This window comes from Hydra vulgaris, chromosome 10 (assembly GCF_038396675.1).
Source record: "Hydra vulgaris chromosome 10, alternate assembly HydraT2T_AEP".
Lineage (NCBI taxonomy): Eukaryota > Metazoa > Cnidaria > Hydrozoa > Anthoathecata > Hydridae > Hydra > Hydra vulgaris.
Window position 1 is genome coordinate 17747798 of NC_088929.1, and position 12944 is coordinate 17760741.

Below are 12944 nucleotides of genomic sequence, written 5' to 3' on the forward strand. Positions count from 1 at the left end.
GGTTTTTCAGAAAATGTGCCACCTGCAGGATTTTAGTTTTCACAGTTCTGTGAAGCTTAAAGGTTTGTTATAAAGAATCTATATAAATATTTGGGGTGTTCCAAAATCAAACCTAAAAGGCCAATTTCTGACCTGTGTAGCCCTCATAGCAGAAATATTCGCTTCAAGAAAGATTTTCTTTAAGAAGAAAATTGGCATAAAAATAGTGAAGGAAATCACAGTGACCTGAGCAAAGCATTTCATGTCTGGTTTGAAAAATTATCATCATAGGTCTCCTCTCTTACTACAATGTTTGGGTTTTTAGAAGCAGAAAACCAAATTCAAAACAAGAAACTTAATTGTGAAAAAAAATGAGAATGGAAACATCAGTTTTCAAAATAATACATACAGTGCTGATGTTTGGGCTGTTAATAAGGAAAAGGGCATTACTATCAAAGAGAATGATGCTGCTTTATTTGCTAAAACTGCAAAGGAAAACAACGAGACAAACGGATTTTTAAATAACCTAATCATAAGTGATCTTCTGAGTCATTTAATTAGGAGGATGATAATTAATTGATTGATAATTTTCTGACTATCTTAAAAGTGTCTCGCGATAATTTAAAAGTTAAAAAAAGACCTAAAAAGTAAAATACATCACTTCTTACTCCTTCTATTTCTAAAGGGATGACTTATCAATTGAGCGATATATCCTTCGGTCCCCCGTTAGTGTTAATTGTTTTTAAGGATTATGTAACTCTCTTGCGTTATCCAAATAACTTTGGATAACGGAAGAGAGTTAAGAAATAGTTCTTGTTTCACATGTCATACCAGACCAATCCGAGTATGAAAGTATTGCTCTACTGAACTTTATGCTGAATGTAGGATAGCTCTAATAAACCTTGTGCTGAATGTAGAATTGGAAATGGTGCTTTTTCAAATTCATTTAAAGGTTTGCAAGGGAGGCAAATAAATTGGGGCATTAGAGAAGAAAGAAGCGCTTCTGGTCTGTACAATTTGGCGCAGTTTCATGGATTGAACAAAGAGAATGAAACTCCATATAAAAAAGCTAACAGTCTTCTAACTCTATTGTTTACCTATTCCTTATCTGAACCTAAATGACTTTATTATAATCCAATATCTTTAGAAAAAAAGTGGAATTAATTCCAAGCTAGAATCGCATCATTTGATTACCCACACATCACTTAATTTACAGAAGCGTTTTTACTTCTACATCTTTAACACATCGAAACATGTTAACTGCGTATCATTGTAATAAGAAAAATCGTTTGAGGTGGTATGGCCATAAATGTCAAAAAAATTATACCTTTATTCGAATGCGAGTTCAGCAATAAACATTTCAAATGATTATGTATTTGCGTTCAGAGTTAACAGTTTCAGGCAAATTAATAAGAATTAGAAGCTGGAAACTTGGAAATTGTGTCTTACAGGATACATTAAAAAACTACAGTTAAGCAAAAAAAATGCTTATAATCATAACTATTAGAGAAACAGAATAATCAGCGTTATGTTATTTCTATATATGAAACTGCAATCTAAAAACCTATATATATAATATATATGTATATATATATATATATATATATATATATATATATATATATATATATATATAAATTTATATATATATATAATGTATATATATATATATATATATATATATATATATATATAAATATATATACATACTTATATATATGTATATATATATATATATATATATATATATATATATTTATAGATATATATATATATATATATATATATTTATATATATATATATATTCATATATATATATAAATATATATATATATATGTATATATAGATATATATATATATATATTATATATATATATATATTTAAATATATATATATATATGTATATATATATATATGTATATATATATATATATATATATATATATATATATATATATATATATAAATATATATATATATATATATATATATAAATATATATATACATATATATATATATGTATATATATATATATATATATATATATATATATATATATATATATATATATATATATATATATATATACAGCTGCGGACAAAACTACGTGAACGATTGCAAATAGTTTTTTTTAATGAAATTTTCAATGTCTTAAAATAAGTTTATAGTTTAATACTATATATGGTTGGATAGAGCGTTTTTTGCTCTATAAGACTGTGTAAAGTGTATTCTCTAATAATTTGTTTAAAATTAAACATATCTAAATGTTCAAAAAGCATCAAATATTTTTCGCGACAAAACCACGTGAACGATTATACAAACGTAAAAGAATAATTTTACTAACATCAACAAATAATAGATTCTAAAAAAAAAAAAACATTAATATTTAGTTGCATAGCCTTTAGAATCAATAACGGCCTTGCACCGCCTTGGCATAGATTCTACAAGAGTTTCTAGTAACTGTTTTGGTAATGCCTCCCATTCATACTGTACGGCTCGAAAAAGTTCATCCGGTTTTTGAAATTTGCGACCTCCCAAGCGTCGCTCAACTTCAATCCATAAATTTTCGATTGGATTTAAGTCGGGAGATTTGGCAGGCCACTTCAAAACCGTTATGCTATTATTTATGAGCCAATTTTTTACAGTCAAAGCTGTATGTTTAGGGTCATTATCATGTTGATAAACCCAATTGTGAGGCATTTTTTCTAAAGCGTGTGCCAACATTTGATTAGATAATATTTCCCTGTACTGTAGTTGGTCCATTATACCGTTTACACGGTACAACGGACCAATTCCAGCCCAGGAGAAACACCCCCAAACCATTATATTGCCACCCCCAAATTTTACAGTTCCTATTGTATACTCTTTTGCAAATCTTTTACCTACTGGACGCCTAACATAACCTCGACCGTCGCTGCAAACCATGTTAAATTTACTTTCATCCGACCACAAAACTGTTTTCCAATTTTCAACCGTCCAGTTTAAGTGATCTTTAGCGAACTGTAGGCGATCTTTGACGTGCCTGGGCTTAAGGAATGGTTTCTTTGCAGGTCTGCGCCCATAAAGACCTCCTTCGTTTAAACGCCTTTGAATCGTTCGTGTGCTTACGTTTTCCATACCTGTTTGCAGACGAATTTTAGGGGCTGTCAAATGTGGATTCTCAAGAGATTTTCGCACAATTTTTCAATCAGTACTAAAAAATAAAATGTTTAACACATTAAAATTAACATTAACATTAATATTATTAAGATTAAATATTAAAAATAATAAAATTAAAGGAATGTTACCGCTTATCCGTAATACGTGGACGACCACGTTTTTTAACGATCTTTTTGCTCTTTTCTCGGTGTATAATTTTCAAAAATGACGCTTTTATAAATCGTTCACGTGGTTTTGTCGCTCAAAATTTTCGAAATTATTTTAACGTTTATACATGTATGATTTTATACGTATTATTAAAGAATACACTTTACACAATCTTATAGAGCAAAAAACGCTCTATCCAATCATATATAGTATTAGAGAAAAAACTTTTTTTAAGGTGTTAAAACTTTTGTTTCAAAAAACTATCTGCAATCGTTCACGTAGTTTTGTCCGCAACTGTGTGTATATATATATATATATATATATATATATATATATATATATATATATATATATATATATATATATATATATATATATATATAGATTATGTTAGTCGGAAATTCCAACGTTACTTACGGGACGCAAACAACCATTGCATCAAACCTACTGTTTTTAGTTAAATATTCCGAGCCAATTATTTTACCTACATAAACTCCTAATTAAATTAAATGAAGTAGTTATAAATCTGCATAAAATTATTCAAAAGATTCCTACGACATCCAGTGACTCTCAGGTCGAGACTTACTGGTTGTCGAAGAAATATAGTTTTTTTATTGGAATAGGTGTTTCCAACTTAACTGAAGGTGAGTCTTAAGTTTGAAACTGGTGTGATGTCTCGTCTGGTTCTTGTAACAGTTGTGCAGTAGATTCAACAATTGCTTAGAACAGATTTCACAACATTTCTTTAGAATGGTAGGTTGTGAGAAGCAATCATTATGGTTTCACCATGGTGGCATATCGAATTGTGTAAAGACAATAGAGTAGACAAGCTTATTGCTGAAGAGTACATACAACTAAAAGTTTTAGATGCAATAGTTTTTTATCGGTATTCTTATCGGTATTTTTATTCTATTTTTTTTTCTAATATATTATTCTTATATATATTCTGTTTCTTTTTGGTAAACAACGTCAAAGCTGTAACAAGAAAACTTAAGATGCCGTTGATATAATTTTTCATTCTTGAATTTACTCGTATGACTCTTATTAAACATAAGCAATTGTTGATCAGTTAAAAGCTTGAAATGCTTCTCAGTTAGTAGATGACACTAACTGCGATCAAATTCCATAACAGCACATAGCTCTTTTTCATAAGCGAAATATTTCAGCATTGATCGATCTACTAATTGCCAAGAAAACTCAACTGCTATGTTATTTTGATTAAGAATTCCTGCGGTAGCTGAATTAATGCATGGTTATCTAATGGTTCTTTTTAATTAACAGAACACAACAAGCTGGACATTTATATCTATAATGTTCAGTGTTTCCACAAAAGAAGCAAACTTTATATTCGGAGGTAATGTGACTGTTAGTAATGGCAGCAAATGCGGTGAGAAACTGTATTCTCATTAAAAACAGATGCTGTAAAAGTAGGTTTTTAAAAAACTGAGGATTGATAATCTTCAGATTACTTTTAAGCAGATTGGCAAGTTCTAGCTTATCTAAACTTAATCCTACTGTCATGTCTCAATTTTCGAAAAGTTTTTGTTTGCTTTTATAAAAAGCTATGCTACTGATAAAGGATTCACAAATCGCTTCTTTTTGGTATTGTAATAATTTTTTCAAAGTAAGAGTCCTCGGCAAGTATTTTAGGTGTTTGGATGTAGTCAAATATCTGATGAGAAAAAATATAAACTAGAATTCAAAGTTTTTCAATGGTTTCTTGAGATAACCCATCAAAAAACTAATCAAAAGTTCAACCAATGTTTAAATTCATAGTTAACTATACCATCAGATTGGAGATGATTCAAATTGTGCTGGTCGTTAAGCATTGTTCATTTGTTTTTTGGTACACAATGATTTACTAGGTAATTAAATTGTTGTGGACTCAAATAATAAATGACAAAAACTGAACTAATGCTTTATAACGTTTTATTGAATTAAATAATAAGAAGAAGTATGAATATAACAACAAAAATTATAATGCTAAATTTCAACACATAGGATTTTATGTCATTATGTTTAGTTATATATTATTAATCCTATTAGTTATTGTTACTTACGGGGATAATTTTACGCTTTTATGAAAATTTATTTTACTTACTAATTATATAAAAAGTATGAGACAAGTCATCCTGTTGAACTTTAAAACAAATAAACAAATTATAATATTTTTTAAGATATGCAACCAAATGATTACTTGACTTTTGTTTGAATTTATTTTTTTATATTATCAAAATAACTGACATAAGCGTAAAATTGCTTTAGTGTATTCTAAAAATTGAGTGCTCGATGTTCTTAAAGAACAAAGCAATAAAAATTAATAAAAAACTCTTATCTAGTTAAGACTGTCAAAGAGTTTTATATGTGTTTATATATATTTACTTATCCGAGACGAAATTTTTAGGCCAGTTTCACCTACATAACATTTTTCTTTAGAGAACTTAAATTTGTAAACACCAGGATAGGAATTAACGGATAGTGTAGGTTTATTTTTAGAACTAAGTAGACTTTGGAAAATTTTTTGAGACTTAAACACTGGTGCTTTACTTGCTTTTTTAAGAACACTTTGTTACTTAGGACTGATTCCAGGGATCCAGGTTAAAGACACAAACTTTTTTGGAGAAGTTACTAAGTGATGAATTTTCGAGAGTTCTTTTTTCTTGTTAACACTTTCTTTTGTAGACATAATTAGTTTTTCCTGACATTTCTTCTCATTGCTGTTTTCTACAAGGACATCATTAAGATTTTCAATGTTATTGTGCATAAACTGGACGAAATATGGGCAAAACTAATATATATACCATTGAAAATGTGATGGCAAGAGTTAGGTTTTCTTTGAACGTTTCTGATTGGATTTGTGTGTATTTTAAATCCATATGTACAGGATATATTGTTGGTAACTAAAACATCAAGATAGTTAAATGTATTGGTTAAGTCCTCAGAATCTATTGTGTATTGAATACTTTTTGTGCAGTTTGTTATGTAGATCTGGAAACTTTTGCACATCTTCTTCTACCTAATACCTCAACTGAACATCATCGACATATTTTTTAAATGATTTCAAATGGATGTTATTCTTAAGCGTCAATAAAAAAGTATTACTTTTTTGATATTGTAATAAACACTCAGCAGCTACCATTTTATAAGCTAATCCAATAGGCCCGGAGTTTTCGAGCTCATAAATATCATTTTCATATAAAAAATAGCTATGAGAAAGACAGAGTTCTCAAAGTAAGCTGATCTGTTCAAAATTTAATTTAGATATGAAGCTCTTGATGTTGATGTTCTTCTTGATGTCTTGATTGTCTATTTAATTGGGACCAAAGAGAACAAAATAGCATTATCAAAGGAGACCTGAACCAAATTCTTATGAATTTCCCATAATCTTGCTCTATCCACCACTGTTGCGAATTTGTAAACGGGTTTTATTTAAGTTTAAAGTGGTTTGTACAATATTGACTAAATATTTAGAGATGCCATATTTAGGTATACCAATGGTGTTTACAATTCACCTCATTTGATTATCATTTTCAGGCTTATGGGCTTTTATTACTCCATATAAACATGGCGACATGGCGTCACTCGGGTAGATATTTTTATATTTGGTTTTGGCAAAACGTCCTTGTTCATTTAATTTTCTGAGAGTGATTCGAACTTCGTGAAGAATAGTTGGGTCGTAAAATATCTTTTTTGTATTTCCTTAGTGTTCTTTAGTTATTTTTTAGAGCACTATTTCATTTGATTTGGACTAACCCAGATCCTTTGTCAAAGGGATATATCTGAATAATCATGTCTTTTCTAATTTTATAAAGAGCTTTCCTTTGTTTTTTAATAAGGTTAGTTTTAACTGGTTTGGACTTTTTTAAAATTGATAAAACTTCTTGTCTTGATTAAACTCCCTCAGTTGTTTTCTTATTAAATTGCAACTTTAAGGCGCATTATTCGGTAACTGAAATGATATCCAAATATGGTATTGATTTTGGTGTTAAAACAAACTTATCTACCATTAACGCTATAAACAAAAACATTAGCAACATTAACAACAAAAAAAAGTAAATCATAGAGGTAACGCTTAAATAAGCCAGTTTCGAAACTTCAATGCATCACAAAAAGTTACATGATCTCGTTGATCATTTAAGCTTAGATTATTACAGCCTACATAGTTTGGATTCCATATGTAAGATAAAGAATCTAAATTATGAAGGCTGTAATATTGTCAGTTTAAATGATCAACAATCTTGTAATCAGAAAGTTCCTTGTTCAGGTGAGATATGTTTTATGTCTGTATTTCTTTTTATATCTGCCATCGTTTTTAACTGTTTTCCAATACAGAATCAGAATAAGTTTGAATTATCAATGCTTTTTTGCAGAAATAAAAAATGTATAAACATAGGTAAAAATAAATTTATTTATAGCTATTGCAAATAACTTTTTTAACAATAGGTTATTATGGTGAATGGAGTGCATGGGGAGCTTGCTCAGAAAGTTGTCAGTCGAAATCTGTTTCTCCATTTCAAATTCAGACTCGACAATGTTTTGGTTATGCATTGAATGGTGGTTGTGCTGGACCAAGCGTTCAAACTAAAAACTGCAATACTGGAGTATCTTGTCCAGGTGACTTTCTTTTATGATTATAAAAACGAAATTAAGGTGCTTTGTATTCACTTATCAACATGTAGTAAAAAACTGTTACATATTTTTAATTTTTAAATAAACTTCAAAAATGGCTTCACATAGGTATATTCAGGTCCTTGAATATCCTTTTCATATGAAACTTTTTTTAATTCTAAAAGTGGAATAGATTTATTAGAATGTAATGAATAGTTGTTTTTTATTTAAAGTTTTCATATAAATGGAAAAATGATAGTTAATAATAGGTACAGTCAGGTATAGATCCTTGCTATTTTATAGTTAGTGCCAAGTTGCGGCGGAAATAAGTTTTTTTAAATATCTAAAAAAATATCCAATTTTGATAGATGTTGAACTTTTACGAGTGTTTAGAGTTATAAGTTTTTGAAAAATTTCGTAGGGACCAAATACTAAGTGACTTTTAAAACTTGAAAAACTTTTCAAAAACTAACCAGTTTGTAGTTAAGTTTCTAACTGCATGCATTATCATACATTTTTAGTTAAATTTTAGGTTTTATTAGTGAATGGGGAGAATGGGGACCGTGTTCTGCAAGATGTCGATCAGGTTTCACTTCACCTTTTCAAAGAAGAAATCGCCTATGTTATAGTGCTACTTTTAATGGCAATTGTAATGACGCAGTGCTGAGTGATTTTAGGAATTGCAATGAGAAAGTTTATTGTCAAGGTTTGTATTCATATACTCAAATAGACAGTTTATCAACATAGTCAATGATAATAAATATGTTTGAAATAGGTTAAAAAAAAAAACTTAAACTGCGTTTTTATATTTTTATATTTTGCATCATGCTTTTGCCAGAAAATTTTGTTTTGTATAAATTTATTTATATTTATATATGTATATATATATATATATATATACATATATATATATATATATATATATATATATATATATATATATATATATATATATATATATATATATATATATATATATATATATATATATATATATATATAAATGTATATATATATATGTATATATACTCAATTCTGTACAATTATAGTTATGATAACTTACTTATGATGAAAATATAGATACTCTCTTACCTGAAATGAACCAGTAGCATAAAACCGATATACAATTGAGAGTTGTCGTACTGGTTAAGTGTATTTTTATTTTTAAAATATAACGATTTATTAGTTTCCACTCATGAAATTAATAAACTGACAAATTTTTTGATATAACTTTTTGCCACACATTTACAAAATCATTTTGGCGATTGAATTTTTTATTTCCAGTTTGCTTTCAAGACTGGTACCGAATTTCAAAAAACGACTTATTTCAAGTTTGTTTCTTGCATTACACTTTAGTCAGACTTCAGATTTAAAATATAACTTGAAATTTTAAGTTAGCTTCTTGCATTCGGAAAATATTTTTGCTTTTTCAAGTTTGCGTTTTAAGTCTAACTTGAAAATGGCCAATTTTCAAGTATGGCTTGAGTTCAAGTTTGCTCTTTGCATTTGCTCAAGTCAAATTTCAGATTTGAAGTATGACTTCAAATTTCTAGTTCGTTTTTGGCATTCCACCTTAACTTTTTATTAAAACTATTTTCTTTTTAGTATTGCGCAATTTTAAAAAGTATATTCTCTGCTTTGTTGTTTGTGTTTCTTTTGTTAAAATTTTCTTCAGAAATGTGTCGAATATATTAAAAAGGTCTAATGCCGCAACAATAAAAAAGGAATAGTGTTGCAAATAGTTAATTTCAGCGAATGCTTCCTTGTTTTGCTTATCTTTATAGCACACGGCTTTCACAGAAAAACGAAAAATAATGAAAGAGAAGATTCCTACAAAACCCCACACCTTTTGACAATGTAGCGGCACTTCTTAGAAGCAGTAGGCTATAAGACAGTTGGTGCATGAACTAATGTCCCCGACAATAGGCTAACATCATTTCAGTATAACATCAGACATGTTATCAAAATTTATAGTTGTTATTATCTTTTGTTTTTGTTACTGTTTATTAAACTTCTTTAGGACATTATTTCATTTTTCTATTGTTGACATTGTTCATTAAAATCATTTGCGACATTATTCCTCATTCTGTTATTTGACTATTAATAAAGCGACGTATTGCGACACTATTTCTATTTTACATTTTTGACAAACAAGTTTTTGACAATAAAAACTTGCGACAATAAAAGTTTTGCAACACTATTCCGTCACAAACATGTTTCAAAATTTATCTGAATGTAAAAGAATATCGACTTTATTTTTAAAATATGACTTTATCAATTGCGGTTTCTGTTTTACTATTTTTCCATCTTTTATTTATTTTAAATTTTTTTTAATGAAAAAATTTTTCTCTGGAATGAATGAACTTCTATAAGTTAGAGCATTAGTGTAGGTTGAGGCAGCTGTGCTTGGAGTGACAGGTGTATGCATAGGTAACTCTCTTGCTTCAGCTGATAAAAAATTAGTATCTGTAAAAATAAACCTGTCCACTGGCAATACTCCATCACTTTTAAAACCACTTATGACATTTCTCATGTTTCCTGGCTCTAAATACGCTGATCCGAATAGGGTTGCCTTCTGAAATTGTGTTTCCACACGCCCAGGAAGCTCACGACGCTATTTTCTCATGGCATGACTATAATGCACGCTAAGTGGCGTCATAAAAGGTAATTCCAGTGGCTGCAACCTGTGGTTACAATGTGGAGGAAGAAAGAGTATTATCACTCCATTTTCCCTTGCAATGTCTAGGTATTTTGTGAGTGACCTATGACCATCCAAGATCTATAGCAATTTATTGTTTTTTGTCAATCTTAATGAGTAATAAATTTTCTAAACAGTTTTGAAAGAGCTCTGGCTGTTTTCAGCAACTTGGGTGATACTAAGCCCAAGCACCAGGAGGTGCCCTACTTATTCATTTTTTCTTTATTTGTTGGCGTGGAAACATCGGCATCAGCGGCACATAGTTTCCTCTCACCGAACAGCAAATAATAGCAGTTTCAAGCTGTCCTCGCTCTACAGAGGCACCTACTTGTCTTTTCGCTTTGGTGGATATAATTTTGAAATAGGAATTTTGACACAGTTTGTATGCCACTGCTTCACCACAGTTCCAAATTTTGTTAACTAATACTTTTTTGCTGTAAACAACGTTTTCCAGCAGCTCAAAAAACGAATCAACAGCAACTCTATTAAAGTCCGTCGTTTTTGCTGCAGAAGTAGCTGTAGGTTTTTTAAGTGAAATACTGCTAGAATGCTGACTCATGAAGCCCTTGTACCAATATTGTAATAAAATATCTTATAATATAAAATAAAACGTCCACGTCCTGAGGTAATCCACTGGTATTTAGGGTGGTAGTTCTCTTAGCAGAAATTATCGCCTCAAGAAGGATTTTTGTTAAGAAGAAAATTGGCATAAAAATAGTCAAGGAAATCGCAGTGACCTGAGTAGAGCATTGCATGACTTGTGTGAAAAAGGTTCATCATGGGTCTCCTCTTTTACTACAATATTTGGATTTTTAGAAGCAGAAAGCAAAATTCAAAACAAGAAACTTGATTGTCAAAAAAAATGAGAATGCAAGCATTAGTTTTCAAAATAATATTCGCAGTGTTGATGTTTGGGCTGGTTTTGTTAACAAAGAAAAGGACATTACTCTCAAGTAGGATAATGCTGCTTTATTTGTTAAAACTACAAAAGAAAACAACGAGAAGAACAGAATTTTAAATAATCTAATTATAAGTTGATAATTAATTAATTAATTGATTTTGTTCTGACCATCTTAAAAAAGTGTCTCGCAATAATGTAAAAGTAAATAGTAGGCTAAAAAAGTAAAATACATCACTTCCAACTCCTTCTATTTCTAATAGGATCACCAATCAATTAAACGATGTATTCTTCGATTGCCCGTTGGTGTTAATTTAACTTAAGGATTATGTAAAATCTATTGCGTTATCCAAATAGCTTTTGCTAACGGAAGAGAGTTAAAAGATAGTTCTTGTTTCACATGTCAGACCAGAGCAAACCGAGATTGAAATGATAGTTCTACTAAACACTATGCTGAATGTAGGATAGCTCTACTAAACTTTATGCTGAATGTAGAATTGGAAATGATGCTTTTCCAAATTCATTTAAAAGTTTGCTAGGGAGGCAACCAAATTGGGGTATAAGAGACGAAAAAAAAACGTTTCTGGTCTGAACAATCTGGCTCAATTTCATGGATTGAACAAAAAAAATTAAACACCAATCAAAAACGCTAATAGTCCTCTAACTCTATTGTTTTCCTATTCTTTAACTGAACTTAAATGTCTTTATTTTAATCCAATAATTTTTAAAAAAGTGGCTTGACTTCCAAGCTAGAATTGCTTCGTTGAATTACCCACACATCTATTTACTTATAGAAACGTGTTCACTTCAACATCTTTAACAAATCTAGACATGTGAACTGCGTATCTTTGAAATCGTACAAATCGTGGAGGTGGTATGGATGTATATGTTAGAAAAGTATACTATTATTTGACTGCGAGTTCAGTGATAAAGGAATTGGTGAGCAATTATGGTAACAATTTTTAATTAGAAATGATTTCTTGGTAATTGTATGTAATTATCGACATCCGTTTACTCGAAATAAGTCTAATTTACAAGTAGTTAATCAGTCAAATGTGCTAAAGCTCTAATTGTTGATGGAAAATTTACAATTGTTCTAATAAATGGTGATTTTAATCATAGTGATATCAGGGAGTTCGATTTGGATGGCTAATTTAAAAGTGGAAAACAGTCTAGTCAACTTTTTTTAGATACTATCATTGATTGGTTTTTTAGATACTATCACAGAATGTTTCTTACCACAGTTTTGCTTTCTTAAGCTCTTTTATTACTTGTTGTAATATCGAAAAACATTTACCTGCACTTGACATATTAAAAGCCGCCGGTAATATTGGAACCTATCCTCGAGTGCTTAAAACATTTTCTAAAGAGTTCAGTGTGTCTCTTTTAACTAATCTTTATTAATTCCTTTGGTGCTGGCCAAGTTTCACTTGTGTGGAAACTTGATATTA

At 29.5% G+C, this 12944-nt stretch overlaps 1 protein-coding gene across 1 annotated transcript in view; it reads left to right on the top strand.

Annotated features, from left to right (window-relative positions):
* The window catches only part of LOC136086518 (properdin-like), a 92249-nt gene that overhangs the window by 57827 nt on the left and 21478 nt on the right, over positions 1-12944 (top strand). The window contains exons 7-8 of the mRNA XM_065808790.1: positions 7733-7903; positions 8430-8603. Coding sequence (XP_065664862.1) covers positions 7733-7903; positions 8430-8603 — 345 coding nt within the window. The remainder of the gene's footprint in view (positions 1-7732; positions 7904-8429; positions 8604-12944) is intronic.